This window comes from Carassius carassius, chromosome 15 (assembly GCF_963082965.1).
Source record: "Carassius carassius chromosome 15, fCarCar2.1, whole genome shotgun sequence".
NCBI classification, from domain to species: Eukaryota; Metazoa; Chordata; class Actinopteri; order Cypriniformes; family Cyprinidae; genus Carassius; species Carassius carassius.
In genome coordinates, this window is record NC_081769.1 from 28,590,645 (window position 1) to 28,610,118 (window position 19,474).

The 19,474-nt window shown below is 37.7% G+C and overlaps 1 protein-coding gene across 3 annotated transcripts in view; it reads right to left on the bottom strand.

Moving 5' to 3' along the window:
• Nucleotides 1-19,474, bottom strand: part of LOC132158780 (dual specificity tyrosine-phosphorylation-regulated kinase 1B-like) — a 54,455-nt gene that overhangs the window by 25,257 nt on the left and 9,724 nt on the right. The window contains exon 1 of one of the 3 annotated variants that reach the window (XM_059568348.1): nucleotides 125-2,255. The exons of 1 other annotated variant lie outside the window; for it this stretch is intronic. In XM_059568348.1, coding sequence (XP_059424331.1) covers nucleotides 125-266 — 142 coding nt within the window. In that variant the 5' untranslated portion in view covers nucleotides 267-2,255. Of the gene's footprint in view, nucleotides 1-124; nucleotides 2,256-19,474 lie in introns of those variants that run through there. One more of the 3 variants, XM_059568349.1, reaches the window with a different exon arrangement.

Here is a 19,474-nt window from a genome sequence, read left to right on the forward strand (position 1 = left end):
ATTGCTATAGGATGAAATCATGCATGAGCGCACACAGATTTCCCAACATCCATGCATGTTCACTCTCTTGCGCAGCAAGAACTGGTGTAAATTTGCTATAGATGAAAAAAGAGGTTGTACTAACTTCTTGCAGGCTTCCGTAGTAGGTGTGACTGGGGTAAGAAGCGATTCTGATCTGGGCTGCCAATCCAGGATTCGGTCGGCAAGTTTGCGACCATTCTGTTAGAAGGCTGCGGCTTCTCCTCCACAGACGAAGTGATCACCATCTGAAATGCTTATAGGTTGGCCCGTGATATCCAAAGAATGACTCTATTCACGTTTGTTGGAGATCCCAAAAAGTACCGAAAAAGTTGCTGACATCAAGTATAGAATAATCCTTCGAACATGCCTATAACTTCAGTAAATAATCCAGTAGGATACATCCAATGGTAACTAAACTCAAGTTTGAACCTTGAAGGCAAGTTATAAAGATTAGGATTTAAATTTAAGCACAAAAATATTTTTAATTACTTGTGAAATCCTGAAGTGACAGACAGAATAAACTGATGAATGAAAAAGGCACCATTAAGTTATTTCAAACACTGTTTCAGTTCTGTCCTTGCTATTCCCTTTATTACTATAATATTCTAAGGCAATGGGTTGGGTTTCAGGCAACAATGATCACTTTTGGCATAAAAATATACATATTCTAACTATGTATGTCTTATATACTTCATAGAGCTATATATATCTATATAAATATATATAGAGAGACACACACACATATATATTTCTTGCTTTATACGGGGATTAGCTTATTTGGTTACAATTTTTTTTTTTACTTGTACTCTATCTAGATTTATTGTCCCACAATACTGAGTAGATTCCATTGGACAAAACAGCAATAACTTTTGGAGAAACAGTTCACAATTGTGGGATAAGACTGAGATCCTTGTTGAGACAGGACCCCCCACTTCAATTTTCCAATCCAGATAATTTCAGCAGCTGACAAGGAAACCAGAGCTAAACCTGGGAGTGTTGGTAGCCTTAAGGGTGGGGGTCTCAATTTTCAACACCATTTACCCCATCACTCTTGCTAAAAATAGCAGGCGTTATTTATATTCTGTCTAGGTATCCTACAGTATCTTAAATTAGTCAAAGAAGGCAGGTGCGCTCGGCAACAATGGATGTGCTGCCACTTTCTTCAGTTATACTCTGAATCCTGATAAGCGAAAAAAATGCACCTCCAGGTAAGAAAGGTAACACTGACTTCCTTATTGAGAAAAACGAGTTACCCTTCCCCTTGAACGCAACTGGCAAAGTCTGCAGGTGTACAGGCGACCTTATTCGCTTGCAAGTCAAAAAAAAAAAAAAAAAGAGGGAAGGAGGGAGCCAGGAGCTCAAGACACGGGTGACAACAATCTATAGCTTATTATAAATGTTTTCGTGGGCTGCAGGATCAAAACAAACACGTGCATGCAACTACGACGAGTCAAAGTGCTGAAGTGCAAGTTACAGGCACAAAAAATGCACAACGTCTGGATAGGGGAATAAAAACGTGCCGCTTTCACGGATACTTTTTCACAATACAATGATGGTGAAAATATAGTCTCAATTATAGAGTGCGACCGTCAAACGAATAACATTAGCCTGCGCTTCCAAGGGCACAACCTCTTCAGTTCTGTAAAGAGACGTTTCGGTTGCGTGAATGTGCTTGGTATTTAAAAAGAAAACGAAAAAGATATCCAGAAATAAGTCCAGACAATCCCAGTGTCCCGTTCTCTGGTCAAGCCGTGAGAATTCAGTCAAAAGTTAGGATTATAATGGTCGCGCTGTTATCCAACCGTGTGCTGTCAAGTCGCCTCAAAGAACAACAGAGACCGTTTAGTTCGCGACTGACAATTTAAAATATCCTTCGACCGTAAAAATAGAACTCAAAGCGTCAGCAAGTGTCTTCGTGAAAAACATAAGCTGGCGAGCAATTTGACGTTACTTCCATCCTGAGCTGTCACCGCGATGCAATTCCGTGCAGTTTGGTTGGGCTTCCGCGTACACTTTCACAGATTAATTTGCTGTCGTAACTCCAGCTTTTGGATATCGACCATCAGTCGTAACCCTCCTTCGTTTTAAAGCTTCTCCACTATATTTTAAATTCTTCCGAAAAGTCGTTCTTTTTAAGTCAGTCTTAAGTCATACGCTCTGCTTGCCCGTTATTACTCCTTGTTGTCGAGCCTCTCTGGCCGGCACTGGATCCACACCCTGCAATGAGGATTGTTCCATCCACTTTCAAGTGTAGGGGGGATATAAAAGAGCCACTCTGTGGAGGAACTCGGTTGACGCAGCTCCCAACGCTTCAATGTTTAAACACCAAAAGTGGAGGACTGCCATGAGAACCATGAAACACGTTTCAAAAGGAGTGACGCATGACTATGTGCTTATTTCAGATTTCATCAGATCAAACAAGGCTGCAGCACAAAACACATTCACAAGCATTTAAAAGACCTAGCATCCCCCTTTACAGTTTAGTAGCGCCACCAAGCCACTTCTCTCCATTTATAGTAACTTCGAAGATATAGATATACACAGCGCTTTATATATATATATATATATATATATATATATATATATATATATATATATATATATATATATACACATTGGAATCATACCACTAAACACAGATAAAATTATCTTATTTGCCATGAACAATTGCACATCAAACAAAAACAGCTGTAAACACAGGCCTAAATTTTGTAACGCTCTAAACAAAGTCATTGGAGGTTGAGCCCTCACACGAAGGTTAGGAGGGTCAAGGCCTTAAAAGTATGTTAAAAGTATCTAATGTCTGCTTAATCTTGTCTAATATCTAATCTTTCTATATATATCCATATATACAGGTTTTAGTAAACACAAAACATAAAAACTAAAAAGAAAATGGCCAAAAGAAATAGCATAGTAAAAGCATCTTTATCGGAGTGCCTTCTGAAAATTTTCTTCTAAACTTTATATTTTTCTCATGTTCCAACATTTATGTTCAGTTATTTTACTGTAATGGGGAAAAAAATATTAATTGCCACTGATGGGAAATTACTGAACCTACACATAGGGGACTTATAAAAATGCTTATTTTAGAAGAAAATTTCCAACAGCACTTTTGTATCTGAACTCTTTACATACACATACATATCCTAAGAGTTTTTTGCTACAACGTTAACATAGCCTAGTTTAAACACACACACACTGCAAAATTAGTAGCTGACTGCTTAAAATTAATTTAATAATACGTTCACGAACCGCAACGTTTTGCGTTGAGAACATTTACAAACAAACAAGAGAAGGTCGGCCTTAGGTAAAAAATCCTACCTAGAATTCATAGACTGGTGTCACTGACATAATTTGAAACATTTAATTAAATTTGTAAAAAAAAGCTTTGGCAACACTGTGCGCACATGATAAATAAGTTATTTTTCTGTGCCCATTAAGTTTCATCAAACATTTCTGTGCTAAAGCTCGCACACACGCCGATGTTCCCTTCCATGGAGCTGCTCCTCAAATCTCCCTCCCTCCCTTTCTGCTCGCACGCGTTCAGGGGTGCTACATTCTCCACCCTGTGTGCGCGTGCGTGGTGTCTGTTGCTATCCGACGCCGCGGCAGCTTACACGCAATTGGTCAGAAGTGATCGCCATGGCTGTTTGGATTGGTCATCCTGGTATGTGGGCGGAGAAGGGACGAGAGACTGCCCTTTCCCCCAGCTCCTTGTTGTCTCCAAAATACGCCGCGGAAACAGGATGACGTGCCCGCGGAAATAACACAAGATTTCAGGTAGATTGATATGAAGGGAGAAGAGAGAGAGAGAGAGAGAGAGAGAGAGAGAGAGAGGGGAACTGTCATCGCACGCGAAACAGAATCTGAGAAGTGTTGCATTAGGGCAAACCTTAAGTGGTCATTAATCATTTATATAACTCGTTAACTTAGTTATAATAACAGTTATTAAAATGATACCGTGGTAAGGCTTAAGATTTAACAAATAAGAAATGGCAAACAAAACTAGAGTATTTTAACTTAAAATACTTCAAACCTTTCTCCATGTCATTTGTCACTGTATACAAGCTCTATTAACAATTGGATTGACTTATGGATAGACTTAAAATCCTTAGAACGGGTTCGTTTTTAAAAAAAAAGAAATGAAAACCTTTTATGGTAAAAAAAAATATGGCATACGAACAGTTTCTTCTAACTTCTTCTAAACTGGAATTTGTGAGGAAATAAAAAAATGGATTGATTAAAACGTAAATACTATATTGAATGTTTGATTTCTTTTTTTGTGTAATTTGACCATTCTGTGGTTGGGATTCATGTTTTAAAACCCCATCGCGTGCGGGTTGGTAATTCCTCTCTGTTCTCCCATAAAAGAGTATTGGGGGGGGGGGGGGGGGGGGTTGCAAAACGAGGTTAACCATGCCGTCATTCATCCTCCATGACTCCACAGAAGCTCTTTAATATGCATCTTTTCACGTATCTTTCTCCTGCTAAGAGAAAATGATTGATATGACCTTTTATAAGTGTATAATCTTTTTAGACAATCAATTATCATGTATTAAAATAAATATTTTCGCTTAAATTGTAATATGGCCTACATTTTCGTGAAAAAATAAGAATAAATTTAACTAATAAGAAAACATAAATGTCGAATTTATATTTAGAAGCATTAAATGAATTAATTGTAAAAATTTCTTAACGTTATTAGCTTGCTAAATTCATACAAGTCTACAATACTTTTGAAGTATTATAAAAATACGTTTATAAAATAAAATACGTTTTAGGGTTTTATTGTAGTTTACTGCGAAATATACTTCATTTAAAACTTCAAGAAAATTCAACTTTCCTCTTTTCTCTCCCCCGCTACAGCAGTGCGCGCGCCTGTGACAGCTGCGGCAGCCCCTTATGTGTCACATTATTGTTTTGGTTTGTAAAGCATAATTGTACAGATAAACGTCTACGTGTACAAGTGAGCTGGTTCTTGAGAGGAAATGTGACTCGGTTCCAATAAATCACCTTTGCAAAGCTCCAGACACCCGAGATTAAAAACGCAAGGCGAAGATTCCGGGACTCACGTGCCTTGCAGCAAAATTCCACCCGGCAACTACACATTGTACCATGGTAACAGCCCTGCCATTGGTCCCGGGTGAGTTTTGAAATGACCAATGGGAGGGCCGGCAGCGGGTGATGCGTGTTGCTAGGTAAACATGATGCAGTGGGAAGATACGGTAGTCGAACTTCACTGAAGAAGCTAGCAAGCGCAAAAGAAACGGCGGGGTAACACAGCAGCGAATTACAATTACACTGCGGGGAGGTTGCCGGGGTTGTGTTTCAGCTCTGCTCACGCCAGAGATGTTTTTTTTTCTTCTTCTCCATTTTAAATAGTGCATTACAGAGTTACATTACAGAGTTACATTTGTCTGTTTAGACACATGCAAGTTGAATAAGGCAAAATAATAATAATAATTGGCTTTCCACTAGGAGCAGAAGATGAGGAAGGCATGCTGACCAAAACAAAATCATATACTGCTTTATTTTCAACCTCCTTATTGACAGGCAGAACGGCCAGATATACATCACAGCACTCCCAGCAAACACATCCCATTGGCAACTGGCTTGTCCATCAACAGTGAGATATTTAAGTAAAGCTGACCTCCTAGTCCCTAAATATTTAAAATAGTCACCTTAAGTGTGTGCTTTCTTTGGACCATGTCAATTCTGTATATCCAAGAGCAGTATAACAAAACATGCCAATTATGGAACGAACACTTAAACAGATCAGGAACAGAACATCTAGCTAGGATCGCAAAGTGCCCTCTGACATTAAAAGGACAAATAAGTGACCATGAACAATAAACAAACATTTAATTTAGGATTCTTATGTTAATAGTAAACTAAGTTTTAGTGCTTTTACTTTCATTTTTTAGTTTTAAGTGAGCTAGGCCACTCTGTTGTTCTCAGTAATTAGATATCCTACTAGTGGTTTAGTTATGCCACTCTATAGCAGGGTATGAAAGCACATGCGCAGAATATGAAGCTGTAAAAAACTTGTTTCCAAACACAGTTGTCCTCATTACACTTAAGTTACCTGTGCCAAAAATGGCCCAATGTTGCTAGTGCCATGGAAGTTCTGCCAAGGAACCTAAGACGGGGTAGGGTCAAGTTTACCATTACAGAAGTTTGAAGTTTCATCTATAAATAGGTTGCATGATGTACCATGCTTGAAGTTATGGATACAAACGCTAAAGATGTCCAACACTTAGGACATGGTACCAGCATTTCTAAACCACTCTATTAAATCACAGCAAGTGCTTTAAGAATAAAATACTTTAAAATAGCATCATGCATGATAAGACACAATTTGGATAATACTAGTGTTGTCACGGTACCAAAATTTCAGTATTCGGTACCGATACCAGTGAAAATCCACGGTTCTCTGTACCAATTTCGGTACCAAAGCAAAACACAAAAATATGCTAATTAAAAAAAAACTTTTTAGCACTAAACATAAAACCAATGCCATTCTTTATACTCATTTACAATTGTGTTTAAAGTTTTTCTACAAGTTATATAATTATTAAAAACAGTAAACAAGTTTCACCCAAATTTAATTTGTCTTTTAATTTATGAAATTTAAACATTTTATTTTTGGTAAATAAAGGGGATTTGCTATTAAAATTAAAACATGGAAGAAATATTGTGATTTATTTCTTTAAAATATAATTTTAATAAGTTTTATAAATTTTTTTCAACAGTAGTAGCAGTATCACATACATTTTACTAAATAATAGTAATATTTCTAGCACAATGCCTTTATGTAAAAATAAACTTTTAGGCCTAATGAATGCATATTTGTCATTTTAACTGAATTTAAGACTGGTGGTGATGCTTAAGATATTTTTGGTCATTGAGGGTTTCTGTAAAAAAATAGTAATAGATCATATTAATTATTATTAAAATATAATACTACTACTAATTCTACTATCATACTAATGTATATACAATGCACTATGAATTTATGAGCTGCTGGGTTCATGAATATTAATCACGTTGTCTGCGTTTGGTCAAAATGATTTGCTGAAATCAAAACAGGGACGGTAAGAGATCAGCACCAGCCAATGAAATTGGCATTTGCGCATTAGCTCCGCCCACTACCGGATAAACCGGTATGTCTTCTGCTTCGAAAATGAATATGAATAATTCTAAATGAACTCCATTATTTTGACAGGAGAAGACAACAAAGAATAGTTTACATATATCGTGTCGATTCAGCGTGGTAAGACAGCGCTATCAGTAAAGCGACGGTGAGTTGTGCGCCTTCACAGAGTTTACAGAGCATCAATTACAGGTGCGCTGTGCGTCCATTGAGATGAACTGAAAAGTTCAGATCGCTTGATGGAGAGAGAACTCTGAAGCTCAGATGCTGAAATTAATGCAAGCGTCATGCGCTTCGGTCTATGTAGTAAACAAACCCGCACGTCTCTGTCATTCATTAATTCACACAGAGACGCGCAGAACACGGATTCATATTTCAAACAACTTTTGCGGCTTAACATTTACAGATACTGGTCCATATGGAGATTTGATTTGATTAATTTATGCTAACTTTGACAAATTCCATGACTGTCCATCTTAAAATGTAAGTTTCATTTTCATGACTGGATTTTGAGATTCCGTCCTCGTTTTCTGCTTCGCGAAAATCATAGCGCTGAACCGGGTTTGAATGGGCCCGGTACTTAAAGAAACCTGGTACCGTCACATTACATTTTTTTTAGTACCGACATGGTACCGAAGTACCGGGTCTTTTGACAACACTACAATAGAGGTAGATTTTGCCCGTTAGATCTGCAAAATTTTCAGATTTATTTATGTTTTGTGTGTGGAAAAACTTTTATTTCTGTGTATTTACAGACATCATAATAATGAAGTGATTACTACAGGCACATAATGCTAAATTAAATATGCTCTGTAATAATACACACATGTACCTGATGATCAGGAAGAGACAAAACTTGACAGTATCTGTCCACACGTGTCAGTGCACTAATGCCTGACCCTTTCGTGGAGCAAGATGCAGGAGAATCCCCACTGTTAATCCCTGATGAGCCTTCCCTCCACCCTGCCCTCCCTTCCGCAGCATGACCTTTCACCTGAAAACCACACATCTAACACTTACACAGACAGTCAATGAGAGAAACAGTGAGGACGCTGTCATCCAGGCCACACCTCTTTTTGATGCAATTAATCTTCAATTATTTATCCGGGGTGATTTTATTCTACAATGATTAATGTATGCATTATTCTTTCTAGATATAATGCACGGGCAACAATAGAGGGATTAGGGCTTATTTTCTCTCTTAAGAGGTCAGGGAGAGTTTATAGGAGAGATCCGGTTGCTCATGGGCCATTCCTATAGGTGCCACTGGGAGCCTTTGGGTGACATAACAATAAGCAGCAATATATAAATATTGCATAATTTTACACATATACATTTACACAAATAACAAATCAAGTTACGAAAACTATACTAAAACAAACAAAAGAACAATTTATTACACTATATATTTGGAGATATTAATGCATTACCTGGGATTAACAGAAAAAAAAGCATGCATAGAGCTCTGATAATTGAGAAGGTACTGGTGGTGCCTCCTCTACTGCCTCTAGTGGCCAAGACAAATCACTGCAGGAATGGAGAAGAAGCTCTGGCACACGGAGAGAAAAAGCCTTTTTAGATCTGCACTTGGTGAATCTAGCGAATCAAGGGAAGGTTGTTACTAACAACAACTAAATAAAATTATATAAATATATATAAATATATATTATATATATATATATAATCTTACATGTTTTCAGTGCAGCATTACTACATCTTAATGTTTAAAACTGAAATAAATATATAAAAAATAAATAAAATAAAAATATATTAAAGCTAAATAGAATAATATAGAAATGCCAAAAGCACCTAACGCCTAAAGCACCTAAAGATGAAAAAAAAAAATACTATAATAGTATATAAATAATATCAGATAACACAAAGTTTAAGATGGAGAATGCAAGGCAAACTTTGGATCACCAGAAAACAAATGTGCACCGAACTATCATTTATAAATATACTTAAAAAAAAAAAAGTCTCTCTTCTCTTTATAAAAATGATGGCAGTAATCTAGCATGCAATCTACTAGTATTTTGTCTGCCACTTTTTTTCAAGACTATGTAGTATTAAGGTTTACAAAAAACAAACAAAAATACCAGCTTTGAACTTTACATAGACACAGGAGTTGTTGAACGTGATCTAATGGCAGGACTGGAATAAACTAAGGCCACTGGACTTGACAAAGGACAAACCATTAAAACAAATCAATGTAAAAAGCATCAAATATATCTCCCCATTACAAGGCATGAGTGCTAGACAATCTATTAGAGAGGAAATGCGGACATTTCCGGAAAACCTATAAAAGTTCAACTGCTTTGTCTTTTACCTTTGTTTAGATTTCAGCAGCCAAATCTTTGGGAGTTTCTACAAATTTATTCAATGAAATACTAATTTGCAAAGCAAGTCAAACCACTGGAGTTACAAAAGTAGTGATTGATGTGTTTAACTGACATGTTTCAGGGTGGCATCCATATATCTTATATCCTTTGATCAGCTAAACAATAACAGATGTCAGGGTCAACATCACCCTCCTTAACATAAAGATATCATTGTGCATTTAGCCGGGTATGTAACTGATGAAAAGGCTTACACTTAACAGCTTCAACTATTATTGCTCACATCACTGTAAAGTCTAGGGTGATTTCTGGGACTTCTTACTCTTCCAAGTTCTCTTGCCCAATTGAGTCAATACTTTTTCAGTCACGCTAGTTAAAAGGACAAGGTTAACTATTTGTCTGTCTTGTTTCATAGATGTTGATGCTAAGCAGAAGGAAAGTGATTGGTAAAATAAGGAGCAGTCCATGCATGCTGCAGGTATCATTTCATTTTAAAGGAGAAGCTCACAATTTGCTTAAAATGTATTCATCCTTAGGCCATCCAAGATGTAGATTAGTTTAGTTCTGTATTGGAACAGATCTGGAGATCACTCATCAATGGATCCTCTGCAGTGAATGGGTGCCGTCAGAAGGGAGTCCAAACAGATGTGAAAAACATCACAATAATCAACTCCACCTCCATCAGTTAACATCTTATGAAGTGAAAAGCTGTGTGTTTGTAAGTAACAAATGCATCATCAAGGCATTTTAATGTTAAATGTCACTTTTCACCAAAATATGACTCCATAATCTATAATAATGCTTCCTTTCAATTTTACATAAAAAGCCCTTCCCCTACTGTCCTCTCAATCCAAATTCACCTATATAATTGTTTAGAACTGTTTTTGCTCGTAAATGGTGCTTGATCTGTGCATATTTATATTTTATTATATAGACTAGACAACTTTTGCACCTCAGAATGCAATATTATGGGTTATTACAAACACGGCTCTTCACTTCAGAAGATATTAACTGATGGACTGGAGTCACCTGTGGATTATTGTGATGTTTTTATCAGATGTTTGAACTATAAATTTGACGGCACCCATTCACTGCAGAGGATCCATTGGCGAGCAAGTGATGCAATGTTAAACTTTTCTGATTAAGACTCATCTACATCTTGGATGGTCTATGCCTTTAATAAGCCAAAACATTCAAGGTATCCAAAAACATAGTGATTTTTCTTTCTCTACCTCATAGGGCTGCACGATATTTGGAAAAAATTACATTGCGATATTTTATTTTTCTGCGATATATATTGCGATATGAAATCTAATCAAATTTTTTCTTACAATCAAAAATGGGGTGAGCACACTTACATTCTCATTTTAAATTATTTAAACATCGACACCACCGTGTCAATTGATTAATATGCGTGAGGCAGAGAGAGCAAGACAGCGCTTGTGTTGTTTGAAGACGGTGAGCTTGCGGCCATGGCTCGCTCGCTCGCTCTCTCCCTCTGTCTCTCTCTCGCGCGCTTGCTCTCTCCGTCTGTCTCTCTCTCGCGCGCGCGCGCTCACTCTCTCTCTCTCTCTCTACGCGAATCACATCCGTCAAGGGCCGGGAGCAGCTGGCCTGTACAGTTAATGAATAACGGATCAACTTCGACAGCCTACATTGCATATCCTGCGATGTGACTATCGTGGATTCGTACATCGCGATATCGGTGCTTAAACGACACATCGTGCAGCCCTACTACCTCATATATAATCTAAAAAAAAACCTTTAGGTTGTATTTTAGATACATTTTGTAATATTAAGATCCAAAGATTTTTTTAAATAATCAAAGATGATTTAGCAGTTAATCCAATGACTGACCATCCTCACAAAAATATTAGCATAAACAGAGTCCTGAAGAGCATCCCAACCTGAATCACCCTCTGATTAAAACAACCATTTGAATATGCTTTACAAAATGTTAAATTGTAATTAGGCCTCATGATACCAAATTACAATCTGTATCAAAATACTCAACAAAAAGCTGAAATGAAGTAACTATGTATTTACTTAATAATAATAATAATAATGAATAATCATTAAATATATTAAAAAACATTTATTTTTGTTTTAAAAGAATCTGAAACTTTCTTGTCGTCTGTAATCTTTCATTAAAACGTAATACCATTCTCCACGTCTGAAATTATTACACTTTTCTGCTAATGTCACATAAGCAGCATCGGTCGGTAAAATAATTCTGATCAATAGCCAAATTGCATTTAAGCAGCATTTTATCATTCATGTCTGATATACATTTACGTTGCACACGTAAACTTGTTTGCAAATTTTACTTTGATATGAAGTCTGGATATAGCTTGTTTTGGGTAATAATAGCCATATAAGCATAAAATATATGTATTATTACTTTAGACCAAGTTGAATAGTCATCGGTAGCTGAAGGTTTAAAGCATCAAGTTCAAAGATTTCTATAGTTATAGTACAGGTGGTTTTCAAAAACATTGATACTGAACATACAAAGACCATAAGGTCGACAGCTGATTTCCACCATGCTCCTTTTTGGATCAAATATACCCCTGACATTTGAACTGTTAAAACAGCAATCCTCAAGCCTCGGTCGGTCCACATGAACACCTAATGCCCCTCTTGCCACCTCTCCTTCTCTTCTTCATCTTCCCTCTGTCTGCCCCATTCCTTCTATACTACACATACAGTCGTGGCCAAAAGTTTTGAGAATTACATAAATATTGGAAATTGGAAAAGTTGCTGCTTAAGTTTTTATAATAGCAATTTGCATATACTCCAGAATGTTATGAAGAGTGATCAGATGAATTGCATAGTCCTTCTTTGCCATGAAAATTAACTTAATCCCCAAAAAACCTTTCCACTGCATTTCATTGCCGTCAATAAAGGACCTGCTGAGATCATTTCAGTAATTGTCTTGTTAACTCAGGTGAGAATGTTGACGAGCACAAGGCTGGAGATCATTATGTCAGGCTGATTGGGTTAGAATGGCAGACTTGACATGTTAAAAGGAGGGTGATGCTTGAAATCATTGTTCTTCCATTGTTAACCATGGTGACCTGCAAAGAAACGCGTGCAGCCATCATTGCGTTGCATAAAAATGGCTTCACAGGCAAGGATATTGTGGCTACTAAGATTGCACCTAAATCAACAATTTATAGGATCATCAAGAACTTCAAGGAAAGAGGTTCAATTCTTGTAAAGAAGGCTTCAGGGCATCCAAGAAAGTCCAGCAAGCGCCAGGATCGTCTCCTAAAGAGGATTCAGCTGCGGGATCGGAGTGCCACCAGTGCAGAGCTTGCTCAGGAATGGCAGCAGGCAGGTGTGAGCGCATCTGCACACACAGTGAGGCGAAGACTTTTGGAAGATGGCCTGGTGTCAAGAAGGGCAGCAAAGAAGCCACTTCTCTCCAAAAAAAACATCAGGGACAGATTGATCTTCTGCAGAAAGTATGGACTGCTGAGGACTGGGGCAAAGTCATATTCTCCGATGAAGCCCCTTTATGATTGTTTGTGGCATCTGGAAAAAGGCTTGTCCGGAGAAGAAAAGGTGAGCGCTACCATCAGTCCTCTGTCATGCCAACAGTAAAGCATCCTGACACCATTCATGTGTGGGGTTGCTTCTCATCCAAGGGAGTGGGCTCACTCACAATTCTGCCCAAAAACACAGCCATGAATAAAGAATGGTACCAAAACACCCTCCAACAGCAACTTCTTCCAACAATCCAACAACAGTTTGGTGAAGAACAATGCATTTTCCAGCACGATGGAGCACTGTGCCATAAGGCAAAAGTGATAACTAAGTGGCTCGGGGACCAGAATGTTGAAATTTTGGGTCCATGGCCTGGAAACTCCCCAGATCTTAATCCCATTGATAACTTGTGGTCAATCCTCAAGAGGCGGGTGGACAAACAAAAACCCACTAATTCTGACAAACTCCAAGAAGTGATTATAAAAGAATGGGTTGCTATCAGTCAGGATTTGGCCCAGAAGTTGATTGAGAGCATGTCCAGTCGAATTGCAGAGGTCCTGAAAAAGAAGGGCCAACACTGCAAATACTGACTCTTTGCATAAATGTCATGTAATTGTCGATAAAAGCCTTTGAAACGTATGAAGTGCTTGTAATTATATTTCAGTACATCACAGAAACAACTGAAACAAAGATCTAAAGGCAGTTTAGCAGCAAACTTTTTGAAAACTAATATTTATGTAATTCTCAAAACTTTTGGCCACGACTATACTATGTGATTAAGCTTGTTAAGCCAGGCATAATCTCTAGAAGCTCTGGCTATTTAATTCTTGCTGTGCCAGCTTAGAGCAGTCATGGAGCCTGGTAAGGGGTGTGTGCAGGCATGCAGGCACACAGACAGGCACTTTGGCTGTCACAATCAGTGCATGAAGCAGTCTTGCACTCCCATGGTGACAACAGGGCCTTCTACATGGACACATGCAGTTTACTAACTATGGGCTTTGAAACAGGCATGTTTCAAAAATACCAAAAAGCAGATACAGATGTTTAAGGATGGGCACATGCACGCATTTAGAGATGCATGCATGTGCATAGCCAGCCAGCCTCTTGCAGTCAAGTGATGAAGTAGACTGACAAGCTTGTTAGTATTCATTTTGACAATTTGTGGAACCCATGTATGCAGTATGGGTTATCTAGGACAATCTGGATGGATGTTGAATGTCTATAGGTGGGCCAGCATGTGAAACTAGGATCACCTCAACTACATTCATTGCCTTGGGGTTAGGGTTTCCAACTACAGCTTTCCAGTAATATAAAATAAACAGAGTTTCTGAATAGCTGAAATTTTTTTATAAATGGCAAAAGCAGCCCCAAAAGACAGCTGGAAATTTACATAAGCCCAACCTGATGGCAAACGTTAGACTGACTGCATGAGTTGTCTTTGGACAAGACCAGTGTTCTTATTGTTAACTAACCACTAAAACGGTTTAAAACGTTGTGTTATCTGAAATAAAGCTGATAAAACCTAAAAATTAGATGACAAATTTTTTTTTTTTTTTGTTAATTACTCACCCACTTGTTGTTTCAAACTCGTAAGACCTTTGTTCATCTCCGGAACTCAAATGAAGACATTTTTTATGAAATCTGAGACCTTTCTGACCCTTTATAGACAGCAATGCAACTGAAATGTTCAAGGCTCGGAAGGTTAGTAAGGACATCGTTAAAATAGTCCATGTGACATCAGTCGTTCAACCATAATGTTAAGAAGCTACTATAATACTTTGTGCACAAAGAAAACAAATAAATTTATTTAAACGATTTCTTCTCTTTCAATTGTTAACAAGAGTACCACGACGCATGTGTGTAGCACTGCTGATGGAGGAGCCGGTGTTCTGATGTAAAACCTGGATGTGCTATGGCTTGTTTTCACATGTGTCATGGTCCTCTCTTGAACGCACAGCAGAGATTGAGATGTAAGAGAAGAAATAGTTGAATAAGTCATTGTTTTTTTGCACAAAAAGTATTCTTGTAGCCTCATAACATTACGTTTGAACGACTGATGTCACACGGACTATTTTATGTTCGTCCTTACTACCTTTCTGGGCCTTGAATGTTTCCATTGCATTGCTGTCTATAAAGGGTCAGAAAACTCTCAGATTTCATCAAAAATATCTTAAATTGTGTTCTGAAGATGAACGAAGGTCTTGCAAGTTTGGAACAACATAAGGGCGAGTAATTAATGACAGAATTTTCATTTTTGGGTGAACTATCCTTTTAAATGAAAATTGTTGAAGTTGAAGTACTTAACCCCTTAACTGTCACCTCTTATGTTTGAACATAGACATGAAAGTGCATGATCCAAACTTAAACATTTTCATAATTCATGAACGAAAACATTTTGTAAAATTATATTGATGTATCATTTTCATGTTAATGCAATGTCTGATTTTAAAATTGGTTTCAAAGGATTAATTTGGAGATTTAAAAAATAGTCCTAAAATGAAATTAATAGCAGTCCATACCTTAACAATAACATAAAACATTTTTTCTGCATTAATGAATGATAAAAACATTGACAGCCAATCAGAATTCATTCTGCTTTAAAGCGCTCAAGCATTTAAAGTGGCAGGCAACGTATCTGCAGTGTGTGCTTATTATAAACATAACATTATGAGTTGATGTGGACGCTAGGAGTGTCGAAATTAATTGTTGCATTGCGATGCGAACGTGGATGATTCTGCATCGATGCAGTAATAGACCATAATCAATTATAGCCTATGACATCATTCACATACGTGCTTGTTACACGAGTTTTAAAAATGCAGTACGTATTAGATACACGAAACTCACGTACTGACATCATGTGTGCCTTGAGCTTGTTTGTCCTGAAGCTCGTGGCCGTGTTTTTAATTGCACCTACATCTACTTTTATTATATGAAATTGATGTAAACACAGTCAGTTATATTTTCAGAACAGGAAAAAATATCTGATATGTGGAAATAGATCTGCATTAGTGTAAATGTAGTGTATTAAAGCTGCCAGTGTCTATGATCTCTTTAGTAATAATCAAATGGCAATAATGCTGAGAAAAAAGAAAAACCCATAACTAGATTATCTGTAAACTTTCGATACTTCCCAAATACTGAAAGTGCTTTCCGTTCATCAATTGTAATCGTCTCTCCTCTCCTCCTTTATTATATTTGTTATATATTCATTATATATACTTGTATTATTTGAATCTATATTTACTTTTAATTCTTGACAATAATTAATTATATATTAATTTACATAATTATTTTAAATAGTAGCCTGCTTATATAATTTAATAAAAATGCACAAAATAAATTTGATATAATTGTGATATCGAATTGAATCGAATCGTTGACATGACAATCATAATTGAACTGAAAAACCAATGCCAATTCACATCCCTAGTGGACACTAATATATTTATCTTTTGAAATGTAAACAGCCTTTACTCCATGATAATAGGTCCAATGTTTTGACTTTTTAATTTTTCTTCTTTTGTATTCCACAAAAGAAAGTAATTAAAATGAGTTAAGAACGACAAAAAGGTGAATAAATGACAAACTTTTCATTTTCATTGAACTATCCCTTTAAACTGTGGTTCAACTGTGTTGCCCAGGACTACTGTCACCCCATCACGTGATGCCAACTGATGCTACATCCTGACATAATTACAGAATAAGCGCTGAACAACTAATCAGCACTGGTGCAACAGACTAAAATAAAACTCTGTGGCATGTTCTCAGTTGCTCCTGATTTCGTTCCTTATCCTCTTTTCTGCTCTCATCTCTTCCCCCAGTCCTGACCCACTTTCATCTCCCTTTGAAGAGAGAGTGACCCAGCAACGTCCCTGATGAGGATCCTATACTGTTCTGCCCCACACTACCCCCACGTCACTGTATCCATAGAGACATGGGCCATGTAAATACATGCCATATTCCATGACATACGAGCCTATTGAGTGCTGCCATACCATCCCTAAAGCCTGTGTACGATAGAGGAAAAGCAAGTGAAACTTACAACTTATACACAAAAATCTGGTCATAATAAATGCAATTTCCTCTCATTAGTTCACTGATAGTGAGGTAAATCATGTCGCATACAAATATGGATTAAAATAAAGTTTCTAAATGTAAAAACAAGCCTTTATAACAATGCTCTTCAGTGGCAGTTGTTGGACCATCATGTTGGAGTTGATCAAGAAAGCTTAAAGGCCATGTTGCAGGTTAACCACCACTTTAGATTAATGGGTACATAAATCACTCAAGATATGTATATCATTTTTAAAATGTCTCAAAAATTATTTTGGTATTTTGGTATTAACGGTTTTTTTACGCAACTTGGCGATGACGTCACGTTGGGGAGAAGTCGAGGAAAGGTAGCCTCAGTCTAGTATGACCCGTAACCCGTGTTTTTCCAACCTTAAACCCGTGAAAGTGCACTGGAACGGCAATCAAACCCGTGACTTCCCAACTGTGAACTCGTGTCTCGTACTAGATCGATGTACTCCGAGTTCCGAGGTCACACAGCACGCGAAACAACAATGACTACGTTTACATGCTGTTAAAATTTGGGTTAAGGTCACTATTCGGGTTTCTGAAACCTTCGGGATAACCCGTTTACATGCGTGAGCAGAGAGAGTTACTCCTGTATGCATGGAATGTGTAATCAGTCGCCAATCCCGATGTAAACGGCGACGCACGGTTAGCGTCTGGACGTACGGACAACTAGACGCAATATGCGTCATTTCCGATTCTTCTTCCTGTATCCAAAGACAACAACAACAACAGCAGCAGCAGCAGGCGGATAATGAGTAGTTTGGGGCAGAAAGCGATAGTCTTTGTTTGCGCTTCGGCGCTGGTACTGATCCACCAGCAGCACTTGACACTACTGTGCCTCTATACTGCACGCGGTTTTTTATGCGCCGTCTCTACTCAAAAGACCAAGATTCCTTGCGAATAGAACATGCGCAGAACACACATTTTGATGGGGATATGCCGAAACGCGTTTACAAGACCAAATATTCGGGTAAGAAAAGGGGTACCCCAGGTATAATATGATATGAGATATGAGCATATCTGGATTTTTGCCGGTGTTTACATGGCCATGCGCGACCGGGTTATTGCTAATATCCCGGTTTTGAACGGGTTATTGGCTGCATGTAAACGTAGTCATTGACAGCCCCTATGAACAATACTGCCTACGGATGCAGTGTTTATGCAAGTGGTACACGTTGAAAAAACGATTTTAGGTCAATGTAACATTGCAATAAAATAAATAATCTAGTTACAATTCCTTGCGCTCAGAAAGTTTGGCGTAACTTGCCTGGAACGGTACAAAGTCGTTAGTCGTGGTATGAAATAGTGATTACGAGCTCAAAAACATGCCTGGAACGCAGCATCAGAACTAACGTTATAGCGACTGACTGGGATGAGGAAGAGGTGGCAAGAGCCAACATGTATGAACCTGCCAGACGTGAGAGGGCAAATGAGGAATTGCCAAGAACTGATGTCCGTCAAAGCTTATTAAATGCATGGTCCGAGGAGTATGAGTGGAGAGTTGGTGAAGTGTCCTGGTGAGTTGCTATCATTTAGCATCGCAGCAATGAGCACTGGAGCTAGTCTACGAGCAGCAGTGCACAATAATGACACACACATACATATATATATATATATATATATTATATATTTTATATATTAATATTATATATTAATATATATAATATTATATATTAATATACGTATATATTAATATTTATTTATTTATTTTTTTACAGTCATTGAGTAGCAGATAAGTACCGGTAACCTTTGTCATAGTGTCGTAGAACTGGTAAACGTTGTCTTTGTCATCTAGAAATAGAAGGCATCATGCTAGCTATATGGGCATTTTTAAGCGTTTATCTCTTCCTCCGGTGAAAATGTTGTTGCAAACGTAGCCGCGTGTGTGTCGCTGTGTTTGGCAGGTGCTTGTGTGGGTGCTGTCCCATGGAAACTGCGCTGAAAAGCTTGTGCTGTAGGGAAGTGAGTGCGTTTGGGTCGCTGTTGGTCGATATCTATCTATCTGTCTGTCTGTCTATCTATCTATATATGTTGTCTATCTATCTATCTATATCTATGTATTTATCTATTTATCTATAATCTGCGCTATCTGAATACTCTCGTCTACTACTCGTCTCTGTAGTCACTCTCAATGCTCTCAAGGCGGGCTTTGGTAAATTCTCTCCCCAACGTGACGCAATGCATTGTGGGGGAAAGGGGACCGCTGTAAGATAGTACCTACTTTTTCGTATTATATTCCGTTTTGTGATACCCAACAACATAAAATACAATGGATAACAGTTTAAATGTTTATTACCAACAAGCAAATTGCACAAATTCGTTAAAAAATTAACCCTGCAACACGGCCTTTAACTTCTAACTTCTGGTAAGCAGTAAATGCAGTACTAGTGAA